Source organism: Colletotrichum phormii, assembly GCF_030913505.1.
Source record: "Colletotrichum phormii strain CBS 102054 chromosome Unknown BDP81scaffold_25, whole genome shotgun sequence".
Lineage (NCBI taxonomy): Eukaryota > Fungi > Ascomycota > Sordariomycetes > Glomerellales > Glomerellaceae > Colletotrichum > Colletotrichum phormii.
The window spans coordinates 1,543-21,686 of record NW_026851467.1 but is presented as its reverse complement, the minus strand read 5'-3'; the positions used below and the strand labels follow the sequence as shown (position 1 = coordinate 21,686).

General features: G+C 50.2%; 6 protein-coding genes across 6 annotated transcripts; 3 read left to right on the top strand and 3 right to left on the bottom strand.

Annotated features, from left to right (window-relative positions):
* Positions 1-199: 199 nt before the first annotated feature.
* On the bottom strand, positions 200-673 carry BDP81DRAFT_398645 (uncharacterized protein; the record flags this gene model as incomplete). Its single annotated transcript, XM_060588488.1, has 1 exon — positions 200-673. The coding sequence occupies one exon, from the start codon at positions 671-673 to the stop codon at positions 200-202; it is 474 nt and encodes a 157-aa protein (XP_060440102.1).
* A 1,526-nt stretch (positions 674-2,199) lies between these two features.
* On the top strand, positions 2,200-11,795 carry BDP81DRAFT_501585 (uncharacterized protein). Its single transcript, XM_060595536.1, has 3 exons — positions 2,200-2,615; positions 2,658-10,472; positions 10,526-11,795. Exons 1-3 carry the CDS (start codon positions 2,333-2,335, stop codon positions 11,752-11,754), a joined length of 9,327 nt encoding a protein of 3,108 aa, XP_060440101.1. The 5' UTR covers positions 2,200-2,332; the 3' UTR covers positions 11,755-11,795.
* Positions 11,796-12,023: 228 nt separating this feature from the next.
* BDP81DRAFT_330246 (NmrA-like family protein) lies at positions 12,024-13,023 on the bottom strand (the record flags this gene model as incomplete). The annotated part of the gene is made up of 2 exons (XM_060585385.1): positions 12,024-12,689; positions 12,742-13,023. 2 exons carry the CDS (start codon positions 13,021-13,023, stop codon positions 12,024-12,026), a joined length of 948 nt encoding a protein of 315 aa, XP_060440100.1.
* A 1,030-nt stretch (positions 13,024-14,053) lies between these two features.
* BDP81DRAFT_437914 (uncharacterized protein) lies at positions 14,054-14,603 on the bottom strand. Its single transcript, XM_060591273.1, has one exon. The coding sequence runs from the start codon at positions 14,373-14,375 to the stop codon at positions 14,157-14,159; it is 219 nt and encodes a 72-aa protein (XP_060440099.1). The 5' UTR covers positions 14,376-14,603; the 3' UTR covers positions 14,054-14,156.
* A 1,458-nt stretch (positions 14,604-16,061) lies between these two features.
* On the top strand, positions 16,062-16,659 carry BDP81DRAFT_464689 (uncharacterized protein; the record flags this gene model as incomplete). The annotated part of the gene is made up of 3 exons (XM_060594179.1): positions 16,062-16,150; positions 16,190-16,270; positions 16,347-16,659. The coding sequence occupies 3 exons, from the start codon at positions 16,062-16,064 to the stop codon at positions 16,657-16,659; spliced, it is 483 nt and encodes a 160-aa protein (XP_060440098.1).
* Positions 16,660-18,110: 1,451 nt separating this feature from the next.
* On the top strand, positions 18,111-19,034 carry BDP81DRAFT_111094 (uncharacterized protein). Its single transcript, XM_060581482.1, has 2 exons — positions 18,111-18,651; positions 18,705-19,034. The coding sequence occupies exon 1, from the start codon at positions 18,243-18,245 to the stop codon at positions 18,576-18,578; it is 336 nt and encodes a 111-aa protein (XP_060440097.1). The 5' UTR covers positions 18,111-18,242; the 3' UTR covers positions 18,579-18,651; positions 18,705-19,034.
* The last annotated feature ends 1,110 nt before the right edge of the window (positions 19,035-20,144 follow it).

Below are 20,144 nucleotides of genomic sequence, written 5' to 3'. Positions count from 1 at the left end.
GAAAATTCCTTTCGTAGGTGTTTTGTCCGTCGAATACGTGTGTGTGTCAGACCACGGCTCTAACGCTGACAAGACAGCTAGCAATGCAATCTTCCTTAGCAGTGAATATCGGATAGCCAAGCGTCTGCTCATATTTGGTGCCGAAGGGGAGGTCTGAACCTCTTGCGTCACAAGCCCTGAATTTTAGAGACTCGAGCTCCTAATCGACTTCGGCCTTCAAAAAGACGTCATCACCACGAGAGCACGGCCGACGAGGGCGTGGATCAGACGCGGCAATACTGGTATCGTCCCCATGAAGCTTCTTGGAAGGCTTGGCGTCTTCTGTCAAGACTCCAATCTTGATGATGCTATCCTTGGTCTTCCTAGCAACAGCACGAGCGGGTTGAGGAATTGGCGTATCGGTGTCCCAGTCTGTGAATGCCAACTCCCAAACTTTAGCTCTTGCAGCCTCTTTCTCTTCCGCTGTATTAAGTCTCCACAAACGAGAACACTCGTGGTGTCTTTCCATCCAGACGTCGGGGATGCCTTTCTCCGTCGCTGTCAGATCATCATAGCATTCCAACGGCCACCCGACCCTGGCCCGTTGATCGGACGGGGAGATGATTGGATAGAGTGGACGAATGGCGTTCTCGGAAATTGCACGAGGGGTGGGAGATGAGGGAGTATCCGACATGGTGAGATGGTCGTGTGTGGTTCCACGGAAAGCGTCGTGACTCAAAGGTAACAGGAAAATTTTAAGAGGGTGGTGAATTGTTGTGCTGAGTATCGACTGGCTGGTGACAAGCTACTGCTGCTGAAATGTTTTCGAATGATGCAAAGGCCGCAAGAATTATATCGACGGCGGGTTGGGTGTAGTGGAAGTTGGAAGTGGAAAAGAAAACGACTTGAAGTTCAAGCGTGGGTGAAGTGAGGAAAGATGAGAAGGGAGGTGAAAGGTAACTACCTGTAGGGAAGGTGAGAGAGGGGGGGGGTGAGAGAAAACGCGGAAGGTGGAAGGGAATGCGTCAGATGAAGAAAAGTGAAGGTGCATCCAGGTTGCTTTGCTTCAGGAAGTCAACAACGACACCAATTGTGCCATAGGCTAACTGTTGTACGAAATCCAAAGAGGTTGATAGTAGAGCTTCTGAACAAGATAGCAGACAAATGCGACTATCGTGAAAAAGCTATGAGGCGTTTGGCATGGACAAAATCCAAGTCGACCCCGCCAGCATCAACACGAGTCTTGAACCCCTTTCCTCTTCCTTTTTGAAATTTGCAAGTTCAGCGATATCACCTGCCCGCCCGCGCCTCGTCCCCGGTCTCTCATTCCATTCGAGTCTTCACCGTCATCTTCGCTGCCATATCAACCTCCACCAGGCGCTCTGATCCTATTCTTGTCACGAGGTGATTCAATATCACTGAGGCCAGGTGACCTGATGGTATCTACTCAGGATGCTGAGAAAAAGCAAGTGTGACGACCGGGCTCTCTCTGAATCCCCCGCTAGACGCGAATTTCCGAGCCATGGACAAAGGTTCGATGGTGCCTGCGAGGAGAATCTACAGTCCAACATGAAGACGTACGCGTTGGGGTACCTTATCTTGAGAATAGAAAAGTTGTGTTTCAGTAGAAGTAGGAGGCCGACTGAAGCTGTTTTTCCCCGGTCAATGTCGCCGGCTTCAAGAAAATGATGACGCGAGATGCGGACATCCCGCATGTTTTCGAGTAACAAAGTTGAGGCCTACAATGATATTTGGCGTGTCTCGGACTTCGCATCTCCCGGCAGATAGATGGCTCTGCTGAGCATGTGGACGAGGAGCACTAGTTTTGGACTAACTTTGCTGTGCTACCAATCAACCCCGCATACGTTACCTGATTGACAGTTGCACACGACGGCCTCCCGCATTGAGTTCTGCATGTTTCAAACAACCTTATCGGATTGGACAAGGCGGGTGTGCTCAAGACCGCCATTCGAGCCTGCCGAAAGTCGTGCCTCACAATCTATGATAGATTGAGACCTCCCTATCTCAGCACGCCGGAACATGTTTGGCTTAGGTACGAGCTTATCTCCCAAGCTCTACCTCGTCCTATGATGTAAGTCTTCTGAGAGAGAGTTTCTAGGCAGAGGGCTATTCGACGACAATGCCAGGGAACCCTGTCAGTTCGGAGGTGGCTGATGAACTCCTGAGAAGGGTTGATTTGAGCTCTAGGGGAAAGTTTTATACTTGACGTCCCTGGACACTACATACTTGAGCTTTTTAACGCTCTCCTCAACTATCATCATTCAATTTCATACCGTACGACTTCGTCAAAACGTTCTTGCCAATCACTTCATTCCTCTTCGACCAAAGTAAAATGGCCAACCAGACTGATCTTCATTTCATCATTCAGCATGTTTTCCTGCCGCCCCAATTGCCTCACGCCGATGACCTCAGCCCGGAGAACGAGAGTGCTTTGCTCCGAGCTGTCAAAGATTCTGTTACCGAGTTTATCAAGCATGTTCCCAATGGTCAAAAGCCCTCCGTAAGGATTGCCATTGGTCTGTTGGATGCCATGATACGCATTCATAAACCTCTGGGGAAGACGCTTGCAATTGAGCAGTACGGCATCCTTAAAAGTTTGCAGAATCTGGCCGATGGTATGACCTTTGGTAATACCTGCTTGCGATAAGCTCACAAAGCTAACATCATCGAAGGAGAAATCATCCCGCTCAACGTCCGGGCCCAGAATGCGGGTGTACTCATCACCAAGGCTCACGACGCAATACACGTGGAGGCGTTTGAGCTGTCTCCAACCAATCAGGCAGTCATGTCAAACTTGGGTCGTCTTCAGCGAACCTTCCCCGGAACCGGAATCTCCATACATCTAGAGGAGTTCAGCCAGCCGGGCTGTCAAGAGACACTTGCTGACGTTTTGTCGACAATGAGCTCACAGCCTGCCCCAGGAACCCAACCATTAGCCAAGAAAGCTGGGCAGCTCCATCAGGAGCACCGCGAGACCACAAGTCCGAAAATGGTTACCGAGCTCTTCTTTTCGTCTTTCCAAGCTATAGGGAAACCTCTTGTCGGCACAAGAATCTCGAAAAATACCCGGGAAGAAGTCAACTGGAGCGATGCCCTTCTTCCGTGGCGTCGTTCCCCTACTTGGCTGCTTGTTAGAGTCAGTCTGCAGTTAGCATTTGATCGCAATATCGACGACACAAGTTGCAGTCTTTACAAAGCATTCATGGTCTTTTTCATGGCCAAATTGCTTCGTCACAGCATCGACACGGACATGGAAGTCCCATCAGACCTTATACTCGTCATGATCTCGAAACTATCTAGACGACTGGGCAAAATCTCAAATGGCCGGATCCCCTCTATCGTTGACCTCGTACATCAGACAATGCTGCGAGCTAACCAGGTCCTCGCCGATCGTTGGGATCGCATTCAACAACGGACCTCACCTGGTTTAGCCATAGAACTGGCCGAACTCAAAACCCTAGACTTCGATGAAGACTCGCACCTGCACCTGCCAGCTCTTGACAGCTTCCTAGCTTCTATTTACAGTCGAAGATGTCACTCGGAAGGTTTCGAGTTTACTCCATCGTGGACTTTGATCAAGTACGACCCGGAAATCTTCCCTTCGGCCGTGCTACAACCAGACAGGGAACATTTGCATTTGCATCTAGTTGTGTTTGAAACATGGGTTGAACGTCATCTACAGGCTTGGCTGATAGGCGAGTCCAGCCAAGGTTACAATGGATCATGTACCAAGATACGAAGCGTTATTGAGGCGTATCACATCACCGCCAACGGCCTTTACGCTGGAAACCCAGAGTCACTTTCCGTCATGCTGCTGACAATTCTGGAACTATGGGTTGCTTGCGACAAAGCTGCTGTGCACCTGTTCCCGATGCTGAGAGACTACAACCCCGAAATTCCCACAGGCGTTCTACAGAATTTGCTTCTTCCGCTCAAAAGCCAGATAAAGAGACTTCACAACGCAGAGAAGTATCTACTCGATCGAAACCGCAGTTGCAAGACTGCAGCATCCGCTCCTAGCATCTACAACACCTACGGCTCTCCACGTTGTTTCCCTGTTCGTTATTTTCAGCAGTCTAGGGAACACCAGCGCCTGAAAGATGAGATCGAGGCAAAGGCGCAACGAGACAGGGAAAAGAAAGTGGGAGAACTAAACAGAAAGAAAGAGAAGTACGCAGGTCTCATGCGCAAGTATCATGCCGGCAATTGTGAGTATCATGATGGGTACAACCGGAGAACGGGGAGGTACTACAGAAGCCACAGCGGCGGCTGCGCCCGCTGTTCGTACCACAATCAGGCCAACAGCTTGCAAATCGATATTCATGAATGGCCGCTGCCATCACGAGAGCTCGATGCAGAATCAGTCGTATTCGAGCTTTCAGTGCCAGGATCATTCGGAGAATGGCGGGAGGCTACCGTGTTCTTCCTGTTTGAGGTTCTCAAAGTTACGCCGCGAATGGGTAGTCAGATACGAGAGTCTTCTTACTCCTTGAAAGACTACAATGCTCTCTACCACTATTTTCGAGGACAATTCACGCCACACTTCGTCAGCTTGCTTTCAGAGGCCAAGCCGCACATGGCAACCCACCGGAAGACGGTGCATGTAGCAACTGCCACGGAAAATCAGGTCTGTCTGAGCAATGGACTGCATTACGCCTACTACGATCATCGCAGGCATTGCTTCATGGAATCATTTGGAGGATCTGATATCATTCCCAAGGAATGCACTTACCAATTACCCGCGGCCTCGACGGCTTTACAAAAGTTTCTTTTCCGGCCGTCGACATGCCCAAGTGGCCCAACGCCCAACACCGTCATCGCCACACTTCACGAGTGTCCTCATGACATGTCACTCGAGGAGTACAAGGCCCTAGCTTCAATTCCTTTGGGATACAATTTGCAATGGGAAAACATTCTTTTGCAACTTTTCGCTCCTTCGGTCGATTTGAAGAAGCGGGAGACTGCCCTGGTCATTCTTCAATGCATCTCTCAAGCAGGACCGGATGGTGATTCGGAGTACAGAAGAGCGCATGCAATTTGTCAAGACGAAAGATTTGCGGATACGCTGCTTGACGGATTGGCTGAAGCTATCACTCGTTATGAGGAGAATTGGCAGTCCTTATCTGCCTTTGCCACTTTCACAGCCATGACTCGACGTATTCTGAGCCTTGCTCCATTAGTGAGTGTTCAGAAAAGATGCCTCAGAATACTCTCTCAAGCAAGGCGTATAACATTTTGTTGGAGCCAGCGCCTGAGGGGGAAGGCTCAGGATTCTGATGACGACAATGACAAACTGGATTTTCAACGTCGGGCACTCGAGGTTGGGTTGATTTGTGCAGACACCTTCAACGTGGACGACCAATTTCAGCGCGATATCTTTTCCGAAAGCTCCGCCGTCTCGACTTTCTTCCAGTGCTGCATCGCTATCCAAGAAGGCCAAATACTACTTGGATCTGTGGATGCATTTGTCAGCCATCTTCATAGTCGGTGGCAACGAGCCTCCTACATTCACCACAGCTATCTAGCGAAGGGAATCTTGTTAGGCAGCAGTGCTGGACTTGACGATGCCATCAGTGCCAATTGGTCTAGCTACGAGCCCAGTCACCAGTGGAAGGCACTGTCTGAGACGCATAGCTCGTGGTTGACCAGTGTCACTGCGTCTACAACCAGTCATCTCGCTGTACAGTTTAACCTCGTAACTGGCGAGCTCCTCGTCAACGGCCTTCCTCTCGACCATTTGCCTCAGAACTATCTCACCCACCTGACATATCAGAATCTGTTTGGGCGGCTTTCCCTTCAGATTCTGCGCGCGGCAAAACCTGGGATGACTTTTTCCTCGAAACGTCACTACGCTGGCCATGCTGTCAACCTAAGCCTTGACAGCGAGGGAAGTCTCTTGGTACAGGCAATGCAGGGTCAACGGGAATTTGACCTTGTCCCAAAGAGTTGTTTTGAAGGACTGTTCCCCACCAAATTCGTCAGCGGCTTTGTTCATTGGTACAACTACGAGGATGGTTGCATCGAGTTTTGCAGCCTCAAAAAGCCATGGAATCATTCAACGTCCAATTGGAAGCTTCTGAAAGACAGATTCACCGGAACCTGGGTGCTTAGGCGTAATGAATCGTGTCTGGTCAACGTCAACAGTCGCTCTGCAAGGCTTATCTCGAAGATTCTCGAGCCATTAGAAGACCCCTTTTCGATCCACATCATTCATCACATGAAGACTTCAATGGTTTCTATAGAGCTACCTCGCGCTATGCTGGAGTTCAGTCTCAAGCAAGGGGAGGCCTCCATGATGTCGAGACAATATCGTGGCATGTCGGTGGACCCAAATCAGGCAGTCGGAACTCTGATCGGTCTGAAAGACAAGTTGGTCCTCAAAGTCGACAAACTCCCACATCCCGCTCTCCCTGTCGGGCGCAAGATCATAGTGCTCGAAGGAAATATTTCGTTCTTGAAGAAGGATGGCCATGTCGAAGTCACTGTGAGCAAGGGTTTTGCACCAAGGGTTCATGCCTACGACGTGGACGATACACTGAATAGGCTCGCCAGCAATGGCAGTCGACAGAGCAAGCTGTTTCTTTGTTACCTACACTCCTTGACATCTTTTGTCATCCCGGATCCTCTTACGCACAGAACGGGTACCGAAGAGGCTTTGTCGATTCTCAGCTCTGCCTCAGTCAGGTCTTTCGATGTGCTGAGACCAGAGAACGTCAAACTTTTGACTGAAATTTCTCGTCTGACTCCATGCAGACGTTACTATCCAGTCAACGAACGTGTCATGCAACAAGTTGACTGGAACTCGCAACTTGGCTCCTTATCCCAACATGGTCTATACCGGGAATATGTCGAGGCCATCTTCACGCAAAACAACCAGTCAAAGTTCTTTCAACCACTGCAGGATGTCGGGTCACTCGAGTTGAAACCCACGAGTTCCCGACTTCTAGCACGGGACAATATCCGAACGGCAATGTTTCGGGTATCAGGGTTTGGCGCTGAGTGTCATACTATTGATCACGACGTTGTCTACGAACCACGGGATCGGTCCTACCCCCCTCAAATGTTTCGAGCATATTCGGCGTCCAAACTCGTCTTGTTTGATCAGCCGATCCTATCAATGCCAGTTCCAAGCTCCATGGAAATCTATCTATCGAGCTTCCTTTCCAAAGGAATTACTATACTTGGCCCGCATTCACCTTTTTCGGTGGACGACATCACATACAATGCCGAATTTCTCTCGGATTCCTATCAGTTCATCGCGGAAAATTGGATTGCGCTACAGTCCAAGTTGAAGAGCAGCAACAAGTATAAGGTGATGATCTGGTTGGCGACGATGGCCTTTGCAGCGAATGCAGACTTCGCGGTTATCCAGACCTTGGCTTCATTCAAGACAAGCAGCACTATCCACGCACTCTCCGCACCTGTGGCAGATGGCTTTGATCTCTCGAATGGCATGAACTATATGGATTCAACAGTGAGGAATGAGGCCATGAAGAATTTCAAGCCCTTCGATTCCTGTCCCGAGATGTGTATGCAGCGACTGGCCTATGAAGACGACCATTCATTCATGGAACGGCGAGAGAGCGAATTCCTCAGCAACAGAAACATTGCTCTGGAAACCTTTCTCAACATGGTAAAGTCTCAGTGGTCTTGTCGCGTTCCGAACCTGCCCGCCGGCTACAAAAAGACAAACAATTGGAATAGATATATAGACGTGGGTAGTGCGATGGCAAGTATCAGGGCCCTTTTCCAAACCTGGTACGACAACCTTCAATTTCAGAAATACCTTCGAGAGGTAGCTTGCTTCTTGCCGACTGCAGTCAATCCACTGGAATTGGCGGCGTCTCTGCTGGCAACAACAGACTGGCCCACATATGACCAGCCTCGGTTTCTGACCGAAGACTCTTTGTTCATGAATTCTCCGCCGCCTTTTCTGAGCGAGGAAGTTTGGACTTTGGATCACGATTCTTCTAGCAAGCGTTCCAAGAGAGTGCATAGATTACCCGCGCTGCTTTCGCGGCTTCGGCTTCGTCACCGCAAGCTCGGTCAGTACGAGAGACGTTACGTCGAGGCCTTGGCTTCAAGCATGGAGGCTTTAGAGCGTCGTCAGTTGTCAGAAGATCATTACCACGCATCGCCAGAAGAGGTTGCGAAACTGGTGGTTTCCTACCTGCATCGCTGGCAAGCAATTGTTCAGGAGACATACGAACTCATCGTCGGCCGCCTTGTGAGCTGCGAAGAAACAGGTCATTTAAGATTACCCACCTTATTGCCTGACTTCTACCAGTATCCGAGGCTCTCAACCTCCACCCTTCTTCGCAGACTAAATCATCTACATCGTGATTCAACACCAATTCTTTGGAAGATGGCATTGTCGCAATTCGGCATCGCACTCACGCAATTTCAACGAGCGAAGCGAATGCTGGGTTGCTTAGAAGACCCAGCTGCATTGGCGAATGAGTTGCGTAATCCTAGCCACACGAACTGGTCCCCTTTGAAGTACCCAGACACTCTGCTGCTAGAGATTGAGAGCGGCTTAATAGTCAGGGAGGTGCAGGAAGAGATCGCGGAAAGCATGAGAAGTCCGCCCGACGATGAGAACGCTGTCATGCAATTGAACATGGGCGAAGGCAAGTCGTCGGTCATTGTGCCTATTGTGGCAGCCGCTCTTGCGGACGGAACACGACTTGTTCGGGTTATTGTGGCAAGGCCTCAGTCAAAGCAGATGCTCGAAATGCTCGACTCGAAGCTTGGAGGCCTACTTCAAAGACGCATTTTCCATATGCCCTTTTCTAGGGCCGTCAAAGTCGGGCCCTCAGAGGCGATGGCTATTCAACACATCTTTGAAGAGTGCATGGACTCTGGAGGGATTCTGTTAGTTCAACCAGAACATATTCTCTCGTTCAAGCTTATGGCGATTGAGACAGCCATTGCTGGGAGTGTGAGCGTTAGTCGAATGCTCGTCAGTTCCAAGGACTTTCTCGACAAAGTTACTCGCGACATTGTGGACGAAAGTGATGAAAACTTCAGCGTCAAGTTCGAGCTGGTGTACACCATGGGCACTCAGCGGCCTGTTGAACATAGCCCGGAGCGATGGGTATGCATACATCAGGTCCTTGAAGTCATGAGGAGGTTGCTGCCTGACATCCACAAGAGATACCATAGCTCCTTGGAGGTTGCTGGGAGAAATAGTGGTTGCTTTCCTCGAACGCGAATCTTGCGCGACGACGCGAAGACTACCTTGCTCAACCGTATGGCTCGTCGTCTCAGCGAATCTGGATTGACTGGACTTCCGATGGGGACTCAGTCTGCCTCCATTCAACAGGCAGTTTACACCTACATCTCTAAGACGAGCCTCACACAGTCTGAAGTCGATGCGGTGGAAAGGTCAAATATCTGGTTGCCAGCTACGCAAAACAGCATCCTACTCCTACGAGGGCTCATTGCCGGCCAGATTCTCAGCTTCGTTTTCTGTCAAAAGCGATGGAGGGTCGATTTCGGCCTCGATCATAGTAGGCGGCCACCTACACAACTTGCAGTGCCGTATCGAGCAAAAGACAATCCGAGCGCCCGTTCTGAATTCAGTCATCCAGACGTCGTTATCATTCTAACATCGCTGAGTTATTACTATGGCGGCTTGACTGACTCCGATCTTTTTTTGAGTTTCAAGCATCTCGTTCGTTCGGACATGGCCGACATGGAATACCGCTTCTGGGTTGAGGACAGCGATCAATTACCACTCTCGTTCCATCAATTACCTGGCGTTAATCTGGAAGATCGTCCACAGTGCATTGAACAGATATTCCCATGTCTAAGACATTCCAAGGGTGTTATCGACTACTTCCTTCATCACCTGGTATTTCCCAAGGAGATGAAGGAATTTCCGCACAAGCTATCTGCCTCGGGATGGGATATAGGAGAGAGGAAAGCAAATGCGACGACTGGCTTCAGCGGGACAAACGATTCGAGAGCCTTCTTGCCGTTGAGCGTCAAGCAGCTGGACTTACCGGATCAGAAGCACACGAATGCTCTAGTACTCGAGTATCTACTTCAGGACGAGAACTCCGTGGCAATGATTCCAGCATCAGACAAGAACACATTAAAGTCAGACGCCGAAACCCTATTGCAGATGGTTGTTGGACTGGAGCCTCCCGCTCGAGTGATTCTCGATGTCGGCGCTCAAATCTTGGAACTAGATAATATCGGAGTTGCGAAAAAGTGGCTCGAGATGACGGAAGACAACGAGACAACACAAGCTGTTATCTTTTGCGATGATCACGATAACATCTGTGCTGTGGATCGTAAGGGCCGTGTCGAAAGCTTGCAGACTTCACCGTTCGCCACTCAGACAGACGTCTGTCTTGTCTTCCTTGACGAGGCTCATACGAGAGGGACCGATTTGAAACTTCCGGCAGGATATCGGGCAGCAGTAACTTTGGGGGCAAACTTGACCAAAGACAGATTGGTTCAAGGTAAGTTCAAATGATTTGCATGACTTAGAATTATCACTAATAGTCCTTCCAAGCCTGCATGCGAATGAGAAAGCTTGGGAAGGGCCAGTCGGTTATTTTTTGTGTGTCCGACGAAATCAAGCATAAGATTGCCTCTCAGTCGGAAATTGACGAGTCCTCAATCGAAGTGACTCATGTTCTAGAGTGGTCCATACATGAGACGCTCATGGATATGGAGCGAGGCATTTGGTTGTGGGCAAACCAAGGTCGTCGGTACCAGGAACATCGAGTCCTGTGGGACGACTGCATAGTAGACGGATTCACAAACCTGACTGATGACCACACAGAGGGATTCCTTGAAGAGGAGGCACAGACTCTCGAGACTCGATATCAACCAGGTCATCAATTACCACCCGGTTCAATGTGCGATGAAGGTACTGGCGATGCAATTACCGAAAGGCTGCTCCAGTTTGGCCGTCACAACGCAGTATCTGCAACATTTCGAGAAGAACAAGAACGGGAGCTATCGCCAGAAGTCGAGCAAGAGAGGGAAGTGCAAAAGGCTCCTCCGGCTTCGCCTGCGAGACATCACGTACACCCAGACCTCCGCGCATTCGTGACTAATGGTACGCTCGATTGCCACTCGGAGGCATTCATCTTTGCCTTTCAATCTCTGTCAAAAACCAGCGCCGCTCAACACTACGATGTGAATAAGTTTCTGCAGGGACTATTGGTAACAACAGACTTTGCTCGAACAATCATTCCAATGGGGGAAAGTTCAGGTTATGTCTCGGATCTGTTTCAGAGATCTGTGCAGTGGGTTCTCACGAGGGCTCGTGGTATCGACACTGCGATCATCATCAGCCCCTTTGAGGCTCAAAAACTTCTGCCAGACATACAGAACTCCAGCTTTGTTTCGCTCAATCTTTACGCCCCACGACCTAACCTCGGGTTCCGTTCTTTGGATGATCTGAATCTCTTCACCATCCCGCACCAAAGACTTCCTCAGAACCTCCCCCTTCGACTTGTCACTGAGCTGAACCTGTTTTCGGGTCAACTTTATGTCAAGTCAATGGATCAGTACCGGGACCTACGGCGCTTTCTAACGTTGGAATCGGATGACTCAAGGGTCGATCATGATATTGAACTACCACAAGTAATCGATCGGGGGTACCTCGTGCAGTTCATCAAAGTCGTGCTGATGAAGATACGGAGAAACTGTGAGTCGATTGACAAGACTCATGTGGGCCGAGTATTGGAGCAGAGAACTTTGGATGCTTCGGATTTTGAGGACGGCACCTAGATGCAAAGGTGCTTGTTTGGGATGATAGATAGTCTTGCCTGTCAAATAAAGCATTTGAAACCTTGGTCTTTCACTAAGGTAGAAGGTCCAAGTCAAGGTACTTCAACATTACTTTTCCTCCACTCTATCATTCAACCTATACGTATCCCGATATACAATCTCATTAATGTCCATCCAGAACAAGCTCAATGCTTATTACCCTGTAAGAGATATCCTTTTCTTTCTCCCCTCGACCATCTCACTTGAGGAAACCCTTCCCCAGCCCTAGATTAGACTCGCTTTCCATCCTGATCGTATTCTTTCTCCACCCAAGAACCAAAGTCCAGCATCTCGGAGCTCTCTCGCTTCACAGCCGCGATATCGACCCCAAAGCCATCAGTATAGAACCATCTGTACATGGCGCCAAACTCGGGGATCATCCAATGCAGGAATCTGACCAGAAACTGGAACGTCTCTGGGATCTCCGTCCCCTTCTTAGACTTAAAAATGGCACTGGCAGCTTCTAGCGTGAGCTCGTCGCCAGCCAAAGGAATCTGCCTGCCGGCGAATTCTTGTGGATGAAGGAATGCCTTCGCGGCGGCTCGTCCTACATCTTTGACAGAAACCAACTGGAGAGGCTTATCCTTGACCGCGACGCGCCACGATGTAGTCATGATCTTGATACCCATTCCCGGCTCCATGTTTTCCATAAATGCAACAGGTCGAAGAATGATCCAGTCCATCTTGCCGCGCGCTTTCTCAACCAGGTGATGCTCGATGCGGTATTTGCTGACGAAGTGAGATACACTAGGGACGTAATTGTCGTATGAGCCGTCTCCGCCTCGGTCGATGGAGCTGTATGTGAAGAACTTGACATTGTTGGATAGAGCTGCATCGACTAGCGCCTTGCCTTGGGCTTCTTCGAGCTCTGCCGATGCCCCTTTGCCAATGGCCGTCTAGATGTCCGTTAGCAACATGAACCGAGTAGACCAGGATTCCTATACGTACTTGTACACTAAAGACACCCCAAATCTCGGCTTGTGAAGAGCTCAAAGCTGCTTTGGCGTCGGAGAAGATAGCGGGAACATCATTGAGATCGCCCTGAATGACAATGACCCCACGCGATGCTAAGGTTTTGGCTTTGGAAGAAGCGACATTGCGAGTGACGGCGATGATTTTATAAACGCTGCCGATTTCTGACTCTTGAAGTGCATCAATCGCGGCGCCGCCTTGCTTACCGGTTGCGCCAGTGACGAGGATCGCCCGACTTGACTGAGAATGGCTAGACATGGCTGGAGAGATGATTTTTGGGTCCTGCTTGTCGAGACTTGATAAGAGTACTTGCATGTGTGATCGGTATGAACTAATCGTGGTAGTATGTATAATTTGATATTAGATGATGTTAGAGTTGTGATAATACTTCAAAAGAAATGGAAGAACAAGGAGACATCATCTTCCTTATATCTCCAAACCATCAGGTATGAGAGCCAACTTTCATCCCCGAAATAACCCATATGCATATTCAACTCAACTTCGCCTCTTCGCTTCTCGCGACAGCTCAATCGCCGGACTTCTCAATGATTGCTCATCAATCTTATCTCGTGGTGGTTGCAAACGAAAGGATGCTACCCCTGGCGAAGCGACAGATCTCGCGTGCCGGGCAAACGGACAAAAGCGCGTTTCTGCATCCTTTCTGTCAGCTTGGAAATCAGCACCCAATGCTGTCATTCTATTGGCTAGAAACAACATGAGGAGAACGACGCAGCCCGCCAATGTGCCATTCCAAGGTGTTGTGGATTCGTCAGCTGCATGGGCTACACGAGTCTTACCGCATGCAGACCATGTAGCTGCGGGCTAACCCGATCGCTCGGATAGGCATCGGTCGAGTATCAAAAGGGTAGCTTATATCGACGTGCATACAGATATTTGTCCGAAGGTACATCGTTATGGGTGCAGCGGCTCAACATTAGCCACAAAAGCTCTTGCGTGCAACGACTTTAGGAGAAGTCGATAAGCTAATTGCCACAAGTGAGATAGGACTCGGTCAAGATGAATGTGTCCTGTCCTCGCCTGAAGCGTTCTAGCAGCTGTACTTGTCATTTGCGAAATCAATGAGACGACATGAAGTGTTGAATATGACTAGTAAACAATCAGAAAATGTGGGACTGTGGATACCTGAGGCAGTGACAGGTGCCCCAGGCACCAGCTGCCTGATCCACCCCCTGGTTGATCCAGCCCACCGCAGCCACCTTCACCACAACATCACCAACCAACCGTCAATACCAGTCGTATTGCCTCATTGCTTGCCTCGTTGGTCCAGATGAGCAGTGTGTACTGCCCACAGAAAAGCCCTCCAGAAGTCTCCGTCCCAAAGAGATTCAGCCGCATCCCACCGGCCTTTGGAGCAGAGCACTCCGTCCCTTTCACACAGACATTAAAGCCACAACAGTTGTCAACCAGACATACACCACCTCCAGCACAGGGAGACGTCGAGTTACACTGATCATACCCGACGCATCTACCCGTCCGGAACCCAATGCCCCCGCCCTCCAAAGTCTTGCCGCAGAGACAATCAGAGTCAGGAATCGAGGCTTCGGGTGGGTAGAACCGTTCCCCATCTTGAACAATGCAAGCGTTTGCATTCGGGCAGCATGCAAGTGCTGTCGGGTCTGTGACGTTGCGCTCGTACTCTGAGCCTGTTGAGGGTAGGGCCGTTATGTTTGCGAGTGAGATGGGTGTTGTGGAGGTTCCAGCCGTGAAAGTGAGGTTCAACGTCTCAGTCAAGATGAGAGAATAGCAGACTTCCGTTTTGATAGTTGTGACACCGTATCCCTCAACAATATCACCTAGGCCCGATCCAGAGCCCGAAGTCGAGTTCTTGAAGGTTGTTGCCGAGAAGTCGTAAAGATTCATAAAGCTGTCAATGACAGCCAGTATTTCCTTACCGACATCAGAGCCAAGTTGCAGTCCTGCATCGATGAAGGGCCGGAGAAGCTCGTCGACGTTGATGACACTGCCGAGTTGCTGGAAGAGTAGACTCCACACCGACGTGAGAGGTGGGCACCTTCCCACCAGAGATCCCTGCGTCAAATGATCCAGAGTCTGTTGAACAGACGTCTCACACTCCATTGAATTGCTTCCGCTTCCCGGGAATGCGCAATTTGCGACGAAGTCACCCGTGGTACCTGGGAGGACGATGCATTAGGTATCACCTAGCGCGACTGATATCGGAACATCCGCACGGGCAGGGTTTCCGCACTGGTCTTTCAGATGGAGGGTGATGTCAAATGCGTCTTGTGCCATCTCAGTCAATGTCCCTTTGAAGACGGGGAGGCGGCGCGGATCTGTGCCGTTGACTGTGATTTCGGTGGTGTTGGTACATGTGGAATTCGTTAAGGTGTTGAGTTGCTGGAAGAAACCAGAGATTAAGACGTCAATCTTGGGCGAGCAATTTGCGGAGGCAAAGTTTGTCAAGGTTCTTTCGCACTCACACCCAGATCCAGGGCAGCGAGTCGTCTGGAAGCTGCTCCTGGCCAATCCGCCAGCGTCAAAGTGGTCCATATCTCAGAACGCTACCGTGGGAGTCCAACCCCTCGGTCATATCTGAAGCTCGCCATTTTTCCGGTTATATCAGACTCAACCCGTCCCACTCAGCAGCCGTTCTCTTAATCTCCAACTCACGAGGATCCTCGCCTTTTCCTCTCTAACCTCCCGAGATCTTAGAGACAGCAGAGTGGAACGAACATCAGGTACATCCCACTTCAAATTCAACATCTCTAGTCAGAGTGCATCCCCCACGGACTACCCTTCCAACCAGTCCTCCCCGTCTTTGCGAACTGGAGCAAGCATGAAGGTGCACTTCCAACATTGTATGAGCCACTGGATTATAAAGACCATCCGACACTTCCACCTTCTTCGGCATTGTTGCTATTCCATTTGGCCCTTCCTCCACCATGGGTAGCCAACCAGCATGTACTTCGCCTGGTAATTAACCTTCGATTTCAACTCACTTCTTGTACCCTGCTTGGACTCTCTAACATTCTCAACTTGAAGGTCTCGACAACCCCGAAGCAAGCGGATCATTACCCGGCCATAACCTCTCTTTGCTCGGAGATCATCACCAAGACGCCAGCCTCACACCCCCAAGTGGTTCCAGATCAGTAGCAGCAAGTCCGCCACGGGGTACTTTGACACCAGAACAGAGGGAATTGAAGAAGCAAAGAGACATGGCTCGCCGAGACTCCAAGGCATCACAACGCATACACAGAGCTGGTAGCAACTCCCACATCCATTCTCCTCCCCTCAGTCTACCCGACGTGTCTTCAACAATGGGTGTAACCGTGCACACGACAGCACCGGCGCCAGTCTCCCTCCTCGCAGAGCCAAGCACTTCAATGGGATCATCATCATACCCCCCGTCTTACAGCCCACCTCTATCAGACCATGGCTACTAGAGCGGATATCCACCAATGGCCCAGGCCTACAGCATGGGTGGCATGGATTACTCCAACCAGTTCCAACCGTCAGCACAATACGGGTATGTTGAGAAAGAAACCTACCGAAACGGGCATTATCCAAGAAAGACGCTTGAAACTAATAAAAATCCGACACAGAAACCGACACTCGATGCCTGTTGGACAAGACCCGAGCCTGATGTATGGCGTGCCGCCATCGATGGGCCCCGGAGCCCCAGACCAAAGGGGTCACGTCAGGGTGGTGGAGAGCCGGTCTAAACCTGAATGCTGGGAACACGGCTGCAACGGAAGACAGTTTTCAACCTTTAGCAACCTCCTGAGGCATCGAAGAGAAAAGTCTGGGACGGCAACTAAAGCGACATGCCCTAATTGCGGCGCGGAGTTCACGAGGACGACGGCAAGGAATGGCCATCTTCTCCATGACAAGTGCAAGCAGCGTCGGAATACATGAGTGTTGTTGGTCTTTGGAACGGGCAGCACACGCCAGAGGAGAGCCACAATGTCTAACGGAAGTGCCCCTTGTCATCGAACGTCACTGACTATGGACTCGGAGAGGGGTAGGGGAAGCAGAGAGGACGAGGATCACATACATTCATTCAGTGTTTCTTTGTTGATTATCGGCTTACTACTTAAATCACACAATGAAATTTATTCGCGAAAGACGTTGCTTACAGAGATGAATCACCTTCCGTCTCAGGTGGCATCTGAGTCCGTTTGGAGGACAACCTTCGGGTATTGATCTAGAGCACCAACGGAACGGGCCTCCAAGCCCTTGGAGGAGGGAAGCTAGTCTACTTGTGTTGAGAGACGACTGGATGAGCCATATCAATCGTCTTTTCCTCTCTCGCTTCAACAACTGCCTTAGCTGCGGTACACCCTAACATACAGACAACGATGAATCCGACTCAGATTCATTGAAATGCCCATAGAAATAGAAATGGGTCCCTAAAAACAAGGGGTCAGATTCATTGAAACGACAGGGGGTCAGCTTCATTGAGTTTTTCTTATCTAAAATAGACGATATAGACATGCATCGAAAGCTGAGAATTAGGCGAGCTCAGAAATGATCTTACCTTTATTATAAACCCAGTATTCACCTCTATATGTATAGATTCGTGATTGACGGTTTGATAGGGTCAAGATGGCTCGTGCATGGCTGCACCAATGATCGGTAGGGTGGCCGTTACTCAGATGGCTCGTGCGTCGAACCTTTGAACAGCATCACTACCAAAGCTAGACGTCTAGTAAAGGCTAAGAGCAGTCAAGATCTCAAATCGCATATGTTTAACGAGTTTGTATTTGGCCGTTTGATTCAGCAACTAGTATACTATAACCCCTCCATACATAACCATAGAATCTGCATTCTGTAGCATACGTTCATCATGCCTATAACATCATAAAGCATGCCGACCTCATCCATCTCGGTAAGCCTAACCTCTAGGACACGACGAACTGTAGTAGAGTTCATAGAAAACGCCATAGAAAATAATTATGGGGCGTGAATACTAGGGTGTAGAGTTGATAGAGATTATAGGGGTAGAGTTGGTAGAGGTTTCCTTAGCTAAAATAGACGATATAGATATGCATCGAAAGCTGGCAATCAGGCGAGTTCAGAACTTATCTTATCTTTATTCATAACCCAATATTTATCTCTATTTGTATAGATTCGTGTTTGCCGATTTGATGGGGTGAAGATGGCTCGTGCATCAGTGCACCAATCAACGCTAGAGCTATCATCACATAACCTTGCTATGCTCACTGAGGCAGCAGCCAATCATAGTATTTCTACCTAGCGTTTCCTTTGTGGTAAGCAGTTTAGTATAGTTAAACGAGATAAGGAATGCGCTGCAGCTACCGAATGAGGAGATAGCGCCCATGTCCAGTTTAATGCTGTGGTTAAGATAGTTGCCCGTCCAACAGCATCTTAACTCAACCACAGTCAACATCAATCCACCAATATGTAAGACTAACACCACTTATCTCGGTAGTAGCCCACAACTACCACGGCCCAAGACTATCGTAATTACGCTAGTAATGGAGCCGTTTATCTTTTATGAAGAGTATGCACTCGCTATTTGTAAAACATGTCAGTTTGCTATGGTTAGTGACGAGTTAGCCACCTACCTACGGACACGCCACCGCCATATCCCACCGTCGACCCGTAGTAGCATCGTCAAGGCCATCTCTGGTATAATGGGCATACGTACGAACCAGGCCAGTCTTACGCAGCTGCAGTATCCCGACCCATCAACAGCCCCCATCGACCATCTTACCGACCCACGCACGGACGGTATCCAATATCACCGATACTCCTATATTTATCGCCAAACTCAAAGGATCCAGGATCACTACCAAAAACATCACGGGTAGGTAAACGATTAGAAGAAGGGCGGTAACGTAAGGGCGAGATCTTATTAAGAACGTAACATACCGTAAACGTCCGGTATACTATACTAGCGGTTCTTTTTATTACGGGCTAGGAGCTAATAGTTCGAGGTAGGGCGTGGCTAACCGCTAGACCAAGCGCCGGAGGCGGTCGCCGAGGAGGTAGCATCACGGCAGGCCACCAAGCTACTCCGTTAACTACGGCAGAACTAAGCCGAGCAGGTCAAGGCGAGCTATGACGATCTTATCCGTGCTACCAACGACAAGCTCGAGCCGAACCCGTGGCTCCAGCGGGTAGGATGGGCAGAGCATCTAAGTGGACTACGCATCAGCCAGCTCTACGAAACCACCGGCCTAATCCAGGAGGCCGTGGAGGACGTGCTCCATATGATGTGGACTTCGGTCAACGAGGTCTTGGAGTACGCCAGGGCCATATTTACGCCTAATAAGGTCGGGTACGCCGTATTATTCGAGGTCTAGCGGAAGGAAGCATATATTAAGCCCACGAGGCCGTTTAATAACCGCATTAAGGAGGATACTTAGGTACGGTATAAAGATGTCTAGAGGGTCTTGCTCTATGTATGGTTCCGGACGTAGGAGCTACCGGACGACAGGAGACCGCCGTACCGGCTCACCGAGAGGCAGTACGATGCGTAGGACGAGTTCGAACAATTAGCCAAGGCCGTGGTAGAAGGGGACTCCGACACTACGTCGGATACGCTCCGGCCGGTAGCACTTAAAATGCTCGTTAGCATACTAGACCACCAGCTTAAGAGAGGGCAGTACGAGAACGCGATAGTGAGCACGCTCGCTATAATAGGCATCCGGGCCGACGGTAGCTAGATGGATATTACCGACTATACAACAAAGTATTCGGCGATCATTAAAGTAGCACGTATGTTAGTCGTTTATAAGGCATATACGCAGAGGCAATACGATGTCGCTCGTCAGGCCGCTACGACGGACGAGGGGGCGGCCGATGATGGCATAGAGAGTCTCTTTGTCTACGTCCGTCGCATGGTACAGAGGTTCATGACGCGTACGCCCGGGGCCCCCCAAGCCGAGCCAACACCGATGGATTGGATTCTCGAGACGCGGACGTATGGCATGCATATACAGTATAACACGCCGGCAGACGGCGTAATCGACTGGGTAGGCGACCGCATATCGTATCGGCGCGTACGGTTTACCATGGACCAGTTATCGGACATGCTCCACGGCGTCGTCGACGAGGCCAGGCTGCTATTAGCGCAGCTCACGATGGTCACAGGCGGGGACGAGCAGGGCGACGCAGTGTCGGACAGCAGCCAGGCGAGGAGCTGTCTAGACGAAGCGCTGCCGCGTATTCACTGGCCGTCGATCGAGGACGACCATAGCGAGACCCGAGAGGGTTACTCGTTTCTATACGACGACCGCAACGCGTGGCTGAGGGAAGGGGACGGGTGGGTGTTCCGGCGTATCGTGGGGTCCCAACCGCGGCGGCGTCAGTGGGGTATAGAGGGACCGACGTCGGGCAGCAGGGCGTTCAGGGAGGAGGTAGTGCGCGAGTAC

Excerpts from the sequence above, each read along its gene's own strand:
- BDP81DRAFT_437914 (XM_060591273.1), bottom strand. The coding sequence starts at position 14,375 with ATGCAAACGCTTGCATTGTTCAAGATGGGGAACGGTTCTACCCACCCG.
- BDP81DRAFT_501585 (XM_060595536.1), top strand. The coding sequence starts at position 2,333 with ATGGCCAACCAGACTGATCTTCATTTCATCATTCAGCATGTTTTCCTG. Across the intron at positions 2,616-2,657 it reads TTTGCAGAATCTGGCCGATG|CTAACATCATCGAAGGAGAA; the intron begins GTATGACCTTTG and ends AAGCTCACAAAG. Across the intron at positions 10,473-10,525 it reads CAAAGACAGATTGGTTCAAG|CCTGCATGCGAATGAGAAAG; the intron begins GTAAGTTCAAAT and ends AGTCCTTCCAAG.
- BDP81DRAFT_111094 (XM_060581482.1), top strand. The coding sequence starts at position 18,243 with ATGGAGCCGTTTATCTTTTATGAAGAGTATGCACTCGCTATTTGTAAA.